Source organism: Trachurus japonicus, chromosome 8 (assembly GCF_045865225.1).
Source record: "Trachurus japonicus isolate A0001 chromosome 8, Traja_1.0".
Classification (NCBI taxonomy): Eukaryota; Metazoa; Chordata; class Actinopteri; order Carangiformes; family Carangidae; genus Trachurus; species Trachurus japonicus.
In genome coordinates, this window is record NC_140914.1 from 20,557,390 (window position 1) to 20,574,387 (window position 16,998).

General features: G+C 41.1%; 1 protein-coding gene across 1 annotated transcript; it reads left to right on the forward strand.

Annotated features, from left to right (window-relative positions):
* The first annotated feature begins 300 nt into the window (after window positions 1–300).
* On the forward strand, window positions 301–15,499 carry slc17a7a (solute carrier family 17 member 7a). The gene is made up of 13 exons (XM_085784556.1): window positions 301–460; window positions 8,911–9,163; window positions 9,810–9,928; window positions 10,294–10,408; window positions 10,520–10,607; window positions 10,730–10,816; window positions 11,029–11,171; window positions 11,302–11,451; window positions 12,306–12,438; window positions 14,108–14,218; window positions 14,522–14,649; window positions 14,761–14,830; window positions 14,910–15,499. Exons 1-13 carry the CDS (start codon window positions 399–401, stop codon window positions 15,224–15,226), a joined length of 1,776 nt encoding a protein of 591 aa, XP_085640682.1. The 5' UTR covers window positions 301–398; the 3' UTR covers window positions 15,227–15,499.
* Window positions 15,500–16,998: the final 1,499 nt, after the last annotated feature.

Consider the following 16,998-nt stretch of genomic DNA (forward strand, 5'->3'; position numbering starts at 1 on the left):
AAGAAATAAAACATTTTCTCTATAATACACAATTTGGAGTGAAAACTGGAGAATAATCACAACTGGCTATCTGTATATCCAACTTTACTTTATTATGTGGATGACAGTGGCACTTTTTGATAATTTAGTAGAAGCAGCTTGAAATATCCTATAACTTCACACATTTCATGTATAAAAAGCAAGAAGTGCAGGGCATGTTTCATAAAGTGATCCCGGGAGGCCTCCACCTCTGGCCTATCCGAGAGTGAAGTGGAGGCTGGTGCGACTGGGGAGGGTGGAGAGAGAGAGAGAGGAGGAGGAGGAGGAGGAGGAGGAGGGAGAGAGGACGGTGCGCGCTCAGGCAGGACAGGAGAGCGCGCGGGACATCAGCACACCGGCCGGGTCAAGGAGCTGCAAGGATGGAGATCCGACCGGACAGGTTTAAGGCGGCCGCGGGCAAAACTCTGGGGAAAATTCACAGGTACACAACTATTTGATTCACGACTGACCCCCCAACCTCTGACTTCTGCCCGTTTTCACGCTTTTGTTCGGGATAGTTGTGGTCTGCGGGACTCTGCCGCTCATGATGCTGCGGGGTCCCATCCTCTTCTCCTCCAACCACTGACTCTCAGTGGTGAAAAGTTTGTTCCTTATTCTTTTTTTTTTGTTTTGTTTTGTTCCTAAATTAACTGAGCAGGGAGACATTATGAGACGCTGCGCAGGTGTAGCTGCAAAAGTCCGCGGCTTTACGCACAGTGCAGTGATGGGAGCGACAGCAGGTGCAAAATGCTCCCGGAGATTGAGAAAATGCTTGGTTCGCATTTCATGGAGACTTTGTTTATGGGTATGTTTAGCAAATATGCGGTAAAAGTGCAGTGACCTGTGGGGCTAGAAGCTTTTGTCGAGGTTGATGCTTTGTGCTTGACTTTACTGCTGGAAACAACGAGTGATGCTGCTTTTCTCTGGATCTCACCATCCACTTTGTTTGTTTGTTTGTTTGTTTGTTTGTATTTAGTTAGTTTGTTGTTAGATTTGCGCTAACTCAAAGTAGATTGAGGATACTGGTGTTTCAGACCAGAGGAAATGTGGTTACGTAATAATTCCGTGCTTTGTTGGCCCGACCTGGCTGAATGAGAGCTCTGACCAGATGGAGGCAAAGTCATCTATCTATCTATCTATCTATCTATCTATCTATCTATCTATCTATCTATCTATCTATCTATCTATCTATCTATCTATCTATCTATCTATCTATCTATACAGTAGGCTATATATTAACCTTCACAACTAAGGTCGTTATTGATGAAGCATAACTACAAAAAAACAGAAATTTCTTAAAATGACATTCAATAAAGAAGCCAATGCTGGAACAAATGAGAATATCAAAAAGAAAGAAAAAGTAATGGTAATATTAGAATATTCAAAAAATGATCCTTGTAGTAATGTAGAGCTGAGATGACAGTGAGTGGATTGATTGACTGATCAATTGATTGATTGGTCACTCAACAGAGACTTTATCAGCAACTTTTAAATCATTTTAAAACATTACGAGTTTTCTTAAGTACCCTGCAATGGGATTTTAGTTAGAGTTAAGATGATAGGCTACATGAAAATGATCTAAAAACCAAAATATTAGAAATGGAGTGTTAATACAAGGATTTATATCCTACAGCTGGCCACCAGTGTCCACCACCATAAAGGCACATCTGACATGACCAAAAGCCAAGAGCCAAACATTCATAAAGTAAACTGACCATGTTTGACTCTGGGTTCAGGAGGGAAAAACCTTGTGATTTATTGCATACTGTAGGAAACGTGGCATCTTTGACTTGTTGTACAGAACAAACTATATGAAGATGTGACCTTGAAGTTCTGGTTCTGATGGACACTTATTATCTTTTCCTGAAATTTAATCTACAGCATCTGCAGCCCTAAAGAAATCTGTACATCTTCATGGCCTGCACATAAAGACATACAGAGAGAAATATCATACGTAATTATAATCTTTAATTACAGATGTGATAACGTGCTGGCCAAATGTAAATAAATTGCATGTTACAACACAGATTGGTGTGCAGACAATATTTCCGTAAAAAGGAGAGATTAAATACACTGATAGAACCTCATGCTTTAAGCTTTCGCTCTCTCAGGATTTGAGGTAGCAACCAAACGTATAAATCCCGTCCTGAAATAGCCTGTTTTTCAGTCCAGCTGTCGAGCCACGCAAATCCCTAAACTCTCCCCTCCCACTCACTCCATCCCAGCCCATGTCACTTCCTCCAGCCGCTCCCTCCTCCTCCATCATCCATCTTCCATCCTCTATCCATTCATCCATCCATCCTCTCAGAGACCAACAGACAACTTTGTGCCTATTGGAGATCTCCCAGATTAACAGACATGCAAAATCTCAGGCTTTGTCTCTCTTACTGGTCGTGAGCCACGCATGTGCACGTTCACAGCTGATGCCATGAGAGATGTGATGTCGGATTGGAGTCAGATTGATTGTAGTGGGCGTTTCCCTCAGCTTAGCTAGTGAACTCTGGATTTATGAGGCCACAGCATATGAAGCACAAGCAATGCGTTCCATAGAAGAAGTGAATTTATTTTATCAAATTGTGTGTATAATGTGTTTTTAGTTGCGTGTGTGTATACAGTATGTGTGTGTTGTTTTGTTTTTTTGTGCAGGGAGCATCCCTGCATTGTGTGAGTATGAGTATGTCTGTGTGCAATCTCACCACCTCACAGACAAAACCGTGATCCCTCCTGATGAAAGCAGCCAGGAGTTCATCTATTATTTAAACATTTTCTCCATCAGAATGCATCTCCTGTTTCTATATTAAACTCCACTAGGTAAGCATAAACTTCAGCACTGTAAGGTCAAGTACACTCCACATCTCTCCTCTGACTATTCACTCTTTTAACGTCTTGAAATAAATGGTCATAAATTCTCCCTTTCCATCTCTGTGAAATATAAACCTACAGATTCATGCCACAGCTGCATGTAAAACTGTAAATGCTTCTCATAGCATCTCACTGACATTTAGCTTTTGGTTTTTAAAAAAAAAAGCCACATATATTTATAATAGACTTTTAAATGAATTCACAGGAATGCATGATAGACAAGGAGAGCTTATGTTTTACTAGAGCAAAACAGAATATAACAGGTAATCAATTTTTAATCAGTTTTTCTTGCTGTGTTTTTAGCACCATTACACATTGGTCTGAAAGATGGTCAAAATAAAATATTCAAATAACCAATAATGGGCTTTTTTTCTTTTTTACAATTTTTGCTTTAGCACAATGCAAGAACTGCAAAAACACATTCTTATCAGCTGAAGAGGCAGTGTTAGTCATTGTATTATATATAACCCCATGTTCTTGAAATTAATATTTCAAATACACCCAGGGACAAAGCAGCGTTGCTACTTGGCTCTCCTTCTATATGAACACACTCCTGATGAATAAGGGGTTTGTATCTTTTTTTTGGACCTTTGAAATGTAATATTGCAGCTGATTTAGTCACTATTACACAAAAAGCTGTTGGTGGTCTTATAGCTAGAGGTGTGGGTTTTTTTTATATATATATATTCATCATGAAAGATACAAAATGACCAAAGAGAAACAAAGCTTATGTGAAAAAACAACAACATATAACTGCAGTAATAATATGAAAGTTATTGGACAGGTTGTGCAGCCAAGACCAAAAAGGCAGGACAACATTATTAAGCAGGAGAGAGCAGGATGATTTTAGACTCTGACAGAAATTAAAAAGACAGAGACCAAAAATACATCTGAGACGCTACAGCTTGTGTTCTCCATCTTTGTGTTGTGTATTCTTGGGTATCAGGTCATCAAAGTGAGAGCTGAGTATTTTGGAATCACTCAACATCTCTGGTTATTGCACCAGTGCTGTTTGCGTCCATGTTGTTGAGACTTTACTCTGCTTCTGTGTGCTGCTGGGTTTGGGTGTAAACTTTAAAAAAAATTGAAGTACTTTCATATACAGTCTGCTAATATGTAAAGTAATGATCGTGTTGGGACACAGCTTAGTTTGTCATTTACTGTCTGGTAGCGAGCCAGAAGTGTGTGTGTGTCTGTGTGTGTGTATGCGGCCAGCACTCGTAAAGTGATTGAGTTATACTATGAGTATTTAGATAATAAGTCTATGAAGGTCACACGTGTGTGTGTGTGTGTGTTTGAATGTTGTGTCTCTGTGTGTTTGTGTGTGTGAGTGAGTGAGCGTGTGCAAGTCGTGTCCACAGGAGAGAGAGAAAAAACAGTGGTGTGACAGGATGGGGAGGAGGGTGTCTCCCTGGGTGACACAGTCCCACCGAGACCCAATCTGTTCACTTCAGGGAGAGAGAGAGAGAGAGAGAGAGAGAGAGAGAGAGGCTCGTGGAGGAAGGGGGAGACACCACTATCAAAATTATAAAGCAACTGCACTCATTTCAATATAAACACAAAAAAGAAAGCACCCATTCTTCCAAACGCATGACCTACAACCAGAGGACAAATAAGGGTGAAATAATATTCAGACAGGAGGCCTGAGGTGGGTGGGCTGACATGAGGAAAGACAATGGAGAATCAATCAGCACACGTATTTAGACAAATAATGACCAGGGTTTCTGGCGTTATATAATATTTTTGCTGTCCACCTCCCTCGCTGTCCCCTCTCTGTCTCGATCATCCTCTTATGAGAGGATTACGCAGAACGCTCCGTGAATTGGTGAATTTAATATACAGAGTAACAAAACTCCCAGGTCAGCCACCAGCACGTGAGGGGCAGACTCTGATTTTGCCATTGGGCATGTAGCTATCATTGTAAAAATCAAAATGATATTTCGGTAAAATCCTTAATATTATAACTAAAAAAGGGGAGAAAGTTGGTCACTTTTACCTCCACATGAAAAGAACCAGTGATGGTCTGTGAGACTGGCTCGTGTCACATTAAATATGAATCAATAATCTGTGGTTAAAGCAGAAGTAAGCGGAATGTTTGTGTTAATATAAGTCGTAAATAGTTATATCTTCCGACAGCAATCACTTATATAGAGTGTTTGGTCTGAAACACGCGTCTGTCAGTCACTCTGCTCTGCTGTAAGCCGAGGAGAAAACTTTCCTTGTATCCTACAACCTTTATCCAATGAGGAGAGAGAGCGGCATAAAGGGGCGGTCCTCTCTGTGTGTGCAGCCAAGGGATGCGCGTGAATGTGGTGACGTAGGGACGAGGACCGAGGGCGGGGACTGCTAACTCCATCCGCTCCATTAGCCAAAACGACCGTATCGCTTACTTCTGCTTTAATTTGTATCGTATTTTGGGGTGCACACTGAGTGGAGTGAATTTAACTCAAAATAATAATGTAAACACACAGTTCACCTATTATTGTCTTGTGGTAGAAATTAAAAAAAAAAAAAATCAAAGAGTTAAATTTTGTGTGTGTGTGTGTGTGTGTTTAACACTGAATCACTTAGTTGGTTGACTTTGTACATTTGTTACTCAGGTTTTATGTTGAAGGTTGAACATTGCTTCACATGCTCAGGTGGAGACATGAGCTCAGTTCGAGGTGTGAACAGTTCCCGGGTCTCCACTGAGCCTGCTACTATTGTAATTATGATATTTCAGAGAGCCCGAGGTCACGGGACTGCTGCCTGCTCATGCTCTCTGGCTCATTAATTGTTGCCAGCTGAGACCAATCAGGTCCTCGCTAAGCTAACGAGAGAGGCTACATCAGCTGAGCGGAAGCTCACGGTGTTGTGCAAATGTCCAGAGGAAACTCTTTTTCTTTGTTCCTCTCATGCTCCTGTTTGCTCAGGATTGGTGCAGTTATGAAGCTGCAATTAGTCGCAGTAACGTGTGAAAGAACTCCATCACTACCGCCTTAAATAACCACATTAGAAGAGGGAGAGCCTCGGCACGTCGGCTATTTTGGGACACTTACACTCAATGGGGAGAGATTGCCCTTTAGTGGGAAGCATCTGTAATCAAGAGTCATTTTTGCTGTGGGCTAGCCTCGTTAGCTGGTAGCATATGTGTAGGTGTTGGGCTGCAATCTGTCTCGAGGTTTAATGAGGATCCTCCTGCAACCTTCAACTCTGAAGCAGGATAGTGAGCTCCATTCAGGTGGCGACTCAGCAAATTTGTTGGGTACAGGGGGAAGCACAGCGTGAGCTTTGTTGAACTGATTCATCAGAAAACGTGTGCACACTGTCCTTTATGTTGCTTCAGCTTTTTTGATCATCTTATTGCTTTGGTTTACAGGACATGGAACGCTGCTCTGTGTTTCTGGTTTTCAGCGCGCTGTGCCTGAAGATGGTCCATGTGGAGAGGCCAATGCACCTTCTGTCTATTGTCAAATGTATGCCTGCATGATGTGCTATCGCTGAAACAATCAGGAACAGGGGTTCGGTTGTGCACCAGCACATCAGTCAAACTAGTTCAAAACATAGAAGTAACTATACCAGATATGTTAGGAATCATTTGTTGATCTGAGAATGATAACTAGGTCTAAATGAACACAGTCTTGTTTATGAAAGAACTGAAAAACTGAGTTCATCATGAACTCAACAGTGTGTCGTGATGGAGACAGAAGCACACTGAGCCAAGCCCAGTGCTAGTCTATCCCTCCATATTCATTTCCGGAAGTAAATCATTTTTGTAATCCTAATCTGAATGTTGTGACAGATTAAGAGAGAGAGAGAGAGAGAGAGAGAGAGGATGCAGCTTCTCTAATCTCTTACACACTCCAAAATGTCGACCTACAAAGTATTACTTTACTATCGTCCTTTGTGTCTTACAAAGAACTCTTTGTGATGGATCTAGGCTAAGTTATAGATCATTATCCTGGCATATACAGTAGTATATATATTTATATTATAACAATATGTTTATTGTTGCATGAACATTTGAAGAGATTATGCAGAATGTGCTGTGTGGAAATGGGGGGGAGGGCGTGGAATCCATAAGCATAACGAAGAAATATAACAACTGCATGGATGAAGCGGTGTGTGTGTGCGTGTGTGTGTGTGTGTGTGTGTGTGCAGAGGAGCAGACAGACAAGCCAACAGATAGATAGATACATAGTGACAGAATATGGTGTAAAAGCTCCAGTAAATTATTTATCCCACCCAAAAACACATCAATAATTAACCAGTGTCAGAGTCTGACTTGTCTTGTGTGTGAATAAGTTATCTTGGAGTTTCAGTGCGCGGAGAGCTGGAAAGAGAGATGAATCGTCTTTGAATGCAGCTTGAAAAACAAAGGAGCGTTCAATGCAGCAAACAGACTCGTTGATTTTATAAATTTGAATAACCTGTTTTTAAAAAAAAATCCAACGTCACAGGGAACAAATCCTTGTGGTAATTGTGCCTCTTTCTGTGCATAATTCTCCAGCTCACTGACTAACTGGATCAGCCCAACGGAAAGTGAACGGCTGACACACGGGTGCACTTCGCTGTGAATTTACACAAAAACACACACACACTCAGGTTAAAATATATATAGATATATGTCTATATATATAGATATATACTCACTGGAAACTGTGATGCTATGTCTGATTTATTTGTAGGAATCCATGTATCTGCAGCATTTAGTATAGACTGCTGCGTGTGTGTTTGTGGGGGGTGGGGGGTAGGGTGAAGGTTGTAATACACAGATGGTCGCTCTCCTGACTTCTCTGTTTGACTCGTGTGGAAAAAAAAGTGACCAAAATGGTCTTGCACAAATTCAGCATCAGCATAATATAACAACTATTTTTTGGGGGGGGGTTTTATAGGAAGAGTAAGGAATACATTGAATAATTTAAAGAGAAGCACAAAAGCTCTTTGGTTTACAAAGACATTATAGACAAAATAAAAACAGTGTGTGTAATGAAATGGGTGTACAGGCTATACTGTGGGTACAGCGCCTACACAATGCAGTAAATGCTTCTGCTTTCAGTCGATCAACATAATGCACATATATATATATATATATAGCCTATATATATACGTTTGCACAGACAGATATGATTTGGTTAAATGTGTGTCTAGGGACCTCCTGTTTGTGTCTGAGCGAGTGGACATGTTGAACAGCACCAGTATGGCAGCAGGTCCCAGGCGTCCTGAAGGAGCGGACACTGGGGGAATGTGCTGTCATAGCTAACCAGTGACAGCTGCTTCCACACACTGGGACACGCTGAGTCAGACCCATCCCCAATATGGTGCATGTTGCCTGCATGGAGGTGTTTAGGGTTTGTGTGTCTGTGAGAGACTAACACTATAGTGTGTCTGCAGTGAAAAGCATAGATAAAGGTTGTGTGAGTTCTTTGCCACTATCTGAAAAATACTATTGGTAATGCCACTAAAATCTAACACTTCCCACACCAACATCCCCCCACACTCCCAGGAAATCCCCCTTTGAGCCTCTGATTCATGTTATGCAAGTTTTTGTCCCTAATGGAGGTGAACATCAGTGTGTCACCTCACTGCCACTTCTCCCTCTCTCCTTCTTGTTCAGGAGAAACATTTCTGTGTGCCTGTCTATCTGTCTTTGGTTTTTTTTCTCCTTCTTTTTTCGAAGGGTAACACCAGTCCACATTTGACCATTTGAATGAGCAAACAGTTCCCTTAAAACGTTGCATGTATCAGCAAATCAGAGGTGATAAAAGCAGTGATATCCAGTATAGTGTGTTGCACTGTCTGAGCTAAGCATACCAATCAAAAGCTGTGAGAAGATCAACAAGATGTATAAGTAAACACCAGAACCTGCTGTTCTCACCTTTGAGTCTGTTTTTGCAAACACTTTGTGTATTATTTAGACCTACAGAGCTCTATTTAAAATCTAAAGTCTTGTTTTTAACTTCTATCTAAATCCTTAGATATATTTGTCAACTATCTGCAGTATTTTCTGAAAATAACTCTCTTTGTCTGTTTGTCTGTGTCTCACCTCAGACTTATTGAGAAGCGGCAGGCCAATGGAGAAACCATCGAGTTGTCAGCGGAGGGACGTCCTGAGCTGGTGGAGGAGAAGGAGCTGCCGGTGGTGGACTGCACCTGCTTTGGTTTGCCGAGGCGGTACATCATAGCCATCCTGTCTGGCCTGGGGTTCTGCATCTCCTTTGGCATCCGGTGCAACCTGGGTGTAGCCATTGTAAGCATGGTCAATGATCACACTGTCTACAGAGGCAACAAGGAAGTACTTGTGGTAAGTGGCACAAAGCTTTTGTATCTTTATAATTGTATCTGTCTGTCACAGAAGGACATTTGCAGTGTTAGCCTAGCATTACTTCCTTTTTTCTGTTAAGATGCCTGATTAAAGCAGAAGTAAGCGATCCGGTCGTTTTGGCTAACTTCTTGTCAGCCGATGGAGTTAGCAGTCCCCGCCCTCGTCCCTACGTCGCCACATTCACGCGCATCCCTTGGCTGCACACACAGAGAGGACCGCCCCTTTATGCCGTTCTCTCTCCTCATTGGATAAAGGTTGTAGGATACAAGGAAAGTTTTCTCCTCGGCTTACAGCAGAGCAGAGTGACTGACAGACCCGTGTTTCGGACCAAACACTCTATATAAGTGATTGCTGTCGGAAGATATAACTATTTAAGACTTATATTAACACAAATATTCCGCTTACTTCTGCTTTAATGCCAATAAAGATTACTTTTAAGATATAGTTATTTACTTCTTCTTCTATTTATAGATGCTCAAAATGATCAATACAGAAATTAGACATGATGACAAATAGGTGGGTGTCTGATGATGTTTGATCAACGCTCTGATGTCTGACATCTTCTTTCTCCAATTTAGAATTTAATTGTCATATAGGATATGTATATAAAATGTTTTTCCTCCAGGCTGCACAGTTCACCTGGGACCCTGAGACAGTGGGGATGATCCACGGCTCCTTCTTCTGGGGCTACATTGTCACACAAATCCCGGGTGGCTTTATATGTCAAAAATTTGCAGCCAACAGGTGAGTGGCTTCAAATTGGCTATACTTTAATTTCTCCTCTAGTATTAAGATGATATCATAGAGAATAGTGCATTTCCACTTGCTATAAAATGGTTGATTGGGTAACAGTATGTATGACACAATGAATTGTGCTAGCTACTTAAAAAATATATATATATATTTTCAAATAATTTAATTCTTGCTTGAAACATTATCAAACCATATAAAAAGCAACTGGAACATCTGTACTATAAAAAACAATAATAAATCAGGCTTACTCAGCATGAATAAACAGTCATACAGTAAGGCTTCATCTTTTTGTTAGTGTGTTTTGTGCTGCTGGTTATTTGATCTGAAGCAGCTTCTTTGTCCTTTGCGTGTTGCAGAGTGTTTGGCTTTGCGATCGTGGCCACCTCCACCCTCAACATGCTGATTCCATCCGCAGCTCGCTGCCATTACAGCTGCGTCATACTGGTCAGGATATGCCAGGGCCTTGTTGAGGTACATCATGTTTCTCCGTGCACGTGTGTTTGCAGGACTGTGTGTTAGACTATATACTCTATATACTCAGCACACATGATGAGTGTGTTGTGGCTGTTTTTTTTTGTTCAGGGTGTATCATACCCAGCCTGCCACGGCATCTGGGCCAAGTGGGCGCCTCCTCTTGAGAGAAGTCGATTAGCCACAACAGCCTTTTGTGGTAAAGTTTCAGCATCTCACTAACTAAAATTATATATGTATAATTTATATATGATAGTATATGACATTTTTGCAGTGCTGAAATGTCTTAACATTTCTTCTTTATATTTGATTCCTTCTTAGGATCCTATGCAGGGGCTGTGGTGGCCATGCCTTTAGCTGGGATACTGGTGCAATACACTGGGTGGCCTTCAGTATTCTACGTCTATGGTTAGTATCCGTTTACTCAAATAACATGTGGTGTTTTACTGGAACATTTTGGAGGTGTGCACAATACTCAGGTGTAAGGTTTTGTGGAAGAAACTTTAAGCGATTATTTTTCATTTTCAGTGTTTCTCTTGATCTACTGTTGACTTTAACTCGGTCTCTCTCTCTTTCTGTCCCTCTGTCTGTGTCTTTGTCTCTCTCTCCTCCTCTCCCAGGCAGCTTTGGGATATTCTGGTATTTGTTCTGGATCCTGGTGTCGTATGAGAGTCCTGCGGCGCATCCCACCATCACACCAGAAGAGAGGAAGTATATCGAAGATGCGATCGGAGAGTCCGCATCATTTCTCAACCCTCTCCAAGTATGTTCATGTCATGTGTGGATGTAGACGTGTACACACACACACACATACACACTCAGCTGACTCTCTAGATCTCAATCAATCAGTAGTCAGTGGATCCAACTAATATCTTCTTCCTTTTTGGTGGCAGAAATTTAAAACCCCATGGAGACACTTCTTCACCTCCATGCCGGTCTATGCCATCATTGTGGCCAACTTCTGCAGGAGCTGGACCTTTTACCTCCTGCTCATCAGTCAGCCCGCCTACTTTGAAGAAGTCTTTGGATTTGAGATCAGCAAGGTGGGATCATATCATCCACATACTTTTACAGAAACCAAATTACTACAGCTTTCTCTCATGCAGCAACAGTCTCCTTCTGTGGCCAGCTACGGATCAATTAATTGTGGTGTCTTGCTCAGTGACACTTCATGTGGTGTTAAAGTGGAATGATTTTTTCTCCCATATTGTGTCTGCTTTAACTCTGGTCTGTAATAAGTTTGTACTCACTGACTCAAGCATTTTTTTTTTTTTACAATTTATGTCAAATATACATTCATTTTTTAACTCTTTCACGGCTTTCACTGTTGAAATTTCATGAGAAGTTTTAGAGAATGAGGTTAAAGTTGCCAACTCATCTCAACAAAACACCTCAGGGAGAGGTTTACAGTGATTTGATCTAATGGATAAACATTTCTGTTGCATAGACTATATAATAATAATAATAATAATAATAATAATAATAACAATAATAATAGATTTGATTTCTAATGCACTTTACATTAAAACATAATCTCAAAGAGCTACTTGTGTGTATAGTCCTGTTTATACACTGTAAATATCATTTTTGATGCATGTTAAGTAAACATTTAGTTGAATTTTTCAATTCAAAAATTGAGCAGTAACATGTTAAAACCATGACAACATTACATTTAATATTATGTTAACAATTTCAACAATTACTCTTATTGATATGAATATATCAATTATCATTATCTTATCATTTGATTTGAACTGAAACAGAAGTTTTGTGCTTTTTCACCTTTCATCCTCCAATTGTTTCTACTACTCATGAAAACACTATTCCTCTCTGTCTCTGTCTCTCTCTCCTTCTGTGACACGCACTCGACCGCCCCCTCTCCCCTCTCCTGCTTCAGGTGGGCATGGTGTCAGCTTTGCCCCATCTGGTGATGACAATCATCGTGCCGATCGGAGGCCAGTTGGCCGACTACCTGAGAACCCACAACCTGATGACCACCACCAATGTCAGGAAAATGATGAACTGTGGAGGTGAGAGATGTAGGAGGGCGAGGAGGACAGAGAACGATGGAGGGGGAAAAGACTCTGTTAATAAACTGTTTATGAGCAGAGCACAAACTGAATTACACACTGACATCTTTGTTCTGTTAAAAAAAATATCTATGTTGTGCACTGACTGAGCGAGGAGAAACACAACTGATAGAAAGACAGAAAAAATAACAGGTGTCCTTGTTGCGATCGTCTGAAATTGAAGGCACTAATTTATAGCTCATTTGAAGTGCAGCGCTGAAGTGCTGGAGTCATATTACTATTATTGTGCAACTTAAAGGTCGAATCAGTCTTTCTATTTAATGTGCATAAACAATGAACAAAGGATACACAGCCTCATTATGGTGCACTACAGTGTAACAGAGAGACAGGGTATAAAGCTATTAGGCGGGTGCATATATGAAAAAAAAACACCTAACCCTAAAAAAATTCTAACAAAAGGTTTCTCAGCTGTTTTTTATAGTATTAGATGTCCTTAATAACATACTAAAAGTTTACCAAAATTTGACCACTAGAAAGGTGTTATTTTCAAGATGGCGTCCAAGGTGGATAGGAAGCCTGAGGAGACACCACAGGTGAATAGGGTACAATTTTTAACTAACAGATATCACCATAAAACTTCCCAAGTTTATCACTTACATTAAGACAAATATTTTTTGTATTACAAGTTTTGTCAAATTGTATGTTTAAATATGTAAATTAGGCAATATCTCATTAAATATGCGCTAATTTGCATACATTTCCAGAACCGAAATCTGAACAATGGATAAAAGCCACTTTCAAAATTCTTGTTTTATTTTGTTGACATACTAGAGTCAGAAGTTTTTACAGAGGGGATTTTGGATATCTCTCTTTATCACTCTGTAAATGAGAAAATACTAGCAGCCCTAAAAATTCAAATATCGTCGTGTTTTTAGGAGTAAAATGTTGTATAAGAGCCCGAAATCTCCACTTCAGCAGCACTTACAGACACCAAACCTTCCAATTTGATCCCTTTCTATATTCTGAAGGTTTTTACAGAGGGGATTGTTGATATATCATTCATAGCCTGATTTATACAACATTTTACTCCTAAAAACACGACCAACTTGAATTTTTAGGGCTGGTGACAGTATTTTCTCATTTACATAGTGATAAAGAGAGATATCCAAAATCCCCTCTGTAAAAACTTCTGACTCTAGTATGTCAACAAAATAAAACAAGAATTTTGAAAGTGGCTTTTATCCATTTCGGTTCTGGAAATATATGCAAATTAGCGCATATTTAATGAGATATGGCCTCATTTACATATTTAAACATACAATTTGACAAAACTTGTAATACAAAAAATATTTGTCTTAATGTAAGTGATAAACTTGGGAAGTTTCATGGTGATATCTGTTAGTTAAAAATTTTACCCAATTCACCTGTGGTGTCTCCTCAGGCTTCCTATCCATCTTGGATGCCATCTTGAAAATAACACCTTTCTAGTGGTCAAATTTTGGTAAACTTTTAGTATGTTATTAAGGACATCTAATACTATAAAAAACAACTGAAAAACCTTTTGTTAGAATTTTTTTGGGGTCAAGTCATATTTGCACCTGACTATATGGACAGTGCTCCTCATTCCTCCCCTCTCTTTTCTTCTCATGTGCACGTTTCTGTGTTTCAGGTTTTGGAATGGAGGCGACCCTCCTGCTGGTGGTGGGATACTCTCACACAAAAGGTGTCGCCATCTCCTTTTTGGTCCTCGCTGTGGGTTTCAGTGGATTTGCTATCTCAGGTAAGAGATGCTGTAAACAAATAAGCTGGAAGCCCAATTTAATTAGATCTACAGTTGTGTCATCTGTTGGTGGTGTGGTTCAGTCATCAACATGTTGTGAGCAGTGGGTCATCGCCCCCGCTCAGTTTGATGTTTTTAGAAATATACTACTAACACCCATTTCCTCTGTACTGTGATAAATATCAGCACTCTGTGCTTTTGTTTCTAACTCTAACCATGAACATCTGTTATGGTGACATTGGAGAAAAAGTTTAAGAAATAAGAGAAAAGTATATTGTGCTTGTATTTGTTTTTCTCTCTTAGGGTTCAATGTCAATCACTTGGATATCGCCCCGCGATACGCCAGCATACTGATGGGCATCTCAAATGGGGTGGGAACATTATCTGGGATGGTGTGTCCTCTTATAGTGGGAGCCATGACCAAACATAAGGTACATCTGTTCACTTATTTCAACTTAACAATGCCAAGCATGAAATGATTGCAATGGTTGTGTATGTTTAATGGACAAAGAGACAAAGTAAAATCTTTTACATTATTTCAGACACGTGAGGAGTGGCAAGGGGTCTTCCTTATAGCTTCCTTGGTTCATTATGGAGGAGTGATTTTCTACGGTACGACTATGAATGATCATAAGTTTTCTGAGTGTAGAAAGAAGGACTCGAGTCTAAATGTGATCTTTTGTTTCAACAGGACTCTTTGCATCAGGGGAGAAGCAGCCGTGGGCAGACATAGAGGACACAAGCGAAGAGAAGTGTGGTATCATAGATGAGGATGAGTTGGCCAATGAGACGGAGGAGATGTACCGCGGAGGCGGGCAGTACGGGGCCATGAGCCAACCAGTGGTTGGTTCCAACGGAGGCGGAGGTGGAGGCGGCGGCGGAGGAGGAGGAGGAGGAGGAGCCGGACCTGGATGGGTGTCGGACTGGGATAAATCTGAGGAGTATGTTCAGCCACCTGGATACAACTCTTATATGTATGGTGGAGAAGAGGAGAGGGAGCTGACATAGAAGATTGACACATGTTAAAAAAGAAAAAAAAGGAAGATTGTTTTTGGAGAGGGATTGTAAGAGAGAGTCACTGCAATACTGAATGGACCTCCTCTGTGCTTTTGTACAATATTTACAAATTGCACATATCAAAAGGATGCATCCGATTCATTCCATCGTGTGTGTGCATTTGTGTGTGCGTGTGTGCGTGTGGGTGTGTGAGCGTGTAAGCATGTGCATGCAGGTGTTAGAGTCGTTAATGTACATAAACACATACAGTATTCTTTGCAAAGACAGACTGAACTCAGCTTCTAGACTTCCTTCCTGCTCCTGGGCTCGTTGTGATTGGTCAGGAGTTGTGTTTCCACGATCACTAAGGAAATTCTGTGTGTGTGCGTGTTTGGGTGTGTGTGTGTGTGTGTGTGTGTGTGTGGTGGGCTTTTTGCCTGTACAGCAAGTCTCTCAAGCCACTGGAGTTGTGTTGTGTTTAAATTCTTATGTGTAAGCCACACATTTATTTATTTTTTCTGCTGGGAAAGCACCTTCGGAGCATCGGTTTTAGAATATAAAACTTTCGAGCTCACAATATTGTCAGTGTCGACACAAAAAGCTCATTCTCTCTTCACCCAGTCTTTTAAGGCTGATGGATATTATAGAAATCATTATGATAAAATTAATACACAAACTAAAAGTCAGTGTGTTTCATTAGTTTTGTGTCCAGTTCATTTCGCTTCACCGTGTGTGTATTTACAGTCCGACTGCATGTGGCTTCAATCCGTCATCTGTTTCACACTCGCAGTGACTAAGAAAACTTTTCAGTCAAAAAAGGAAAAAAGGGTGCTTTGGTGTTGTATCAGTCTGTGTATGTGTTTGTAAGGTTGTATAGCTTTTGTTAAAACAGGCCACCCTTAATGTGAGTGTACGCATTTGTGTGTGTGTGTGTGTGTGCAAAGGCGTGTGCTTGAGTTAATGCACAAAGCTGCATGTGGTGTCTAGCTGAATCTCACCTGGGTCTGACCTAAGTAGGTCACGTCCAGCCAGGCTCATGGGTCACAAAGCACATATCATGAGTAATCATCTGACACTTGTGACTTTCCATTTTGGTGTGTACGGTCCCATCGGAGAGGTGGCCCAGAATGACAAGTAGAGTGTGATAGGTAGCGTAACTCTTCCAACTGCTTAACCAGCACAGACAGATAGTGACGGTATCATATTCCCGGGGCATCACAGCGTGTGCTGCCTCTGTTTGGGCCTTTGTCTGTGTATCTGTGGCTGCCTCCCCATCATCCCTGTGTTGCTCCTCCTCTGTGCTGTTTCCCCGTCTTTAAATGTCAGTCATGTTTGAGTTGGTGGGTCAGAGCTCTCCAGACTGTCTGTGTATGTGTGTGTGTGTGTGTGTGTGTGTGTGTGTGTGATAGTTCAGTGTGTTGTTGTGTTGGGTGCAGGTGCTGAAACATTGTGCGGTGAGCATGTTGTAATGAGCACAGCAGTGCAGTACCCTGTGCCGTCCCTCTCTTTTACACACAAACACACACACACACACACACACACACACACACACAGGGTGCTAATTTCATGTAAGCACAGTCACACTGAGCAGAGGGAGTGGTGGCACAATATTTGGTATTCATGTGCCTGCAGGAGCAAAGCGCACCCGGAGGCACGCAGGGGGGAGGGCGGAGGGATTCGCAAAAATTCATCACCATCATCATCATCATCATCCAACATGTCAGAGGGTGTGTTGAGGTTTCTTGACAATCATGGCCGATCACATCAGCCTCTCTACGTAATGC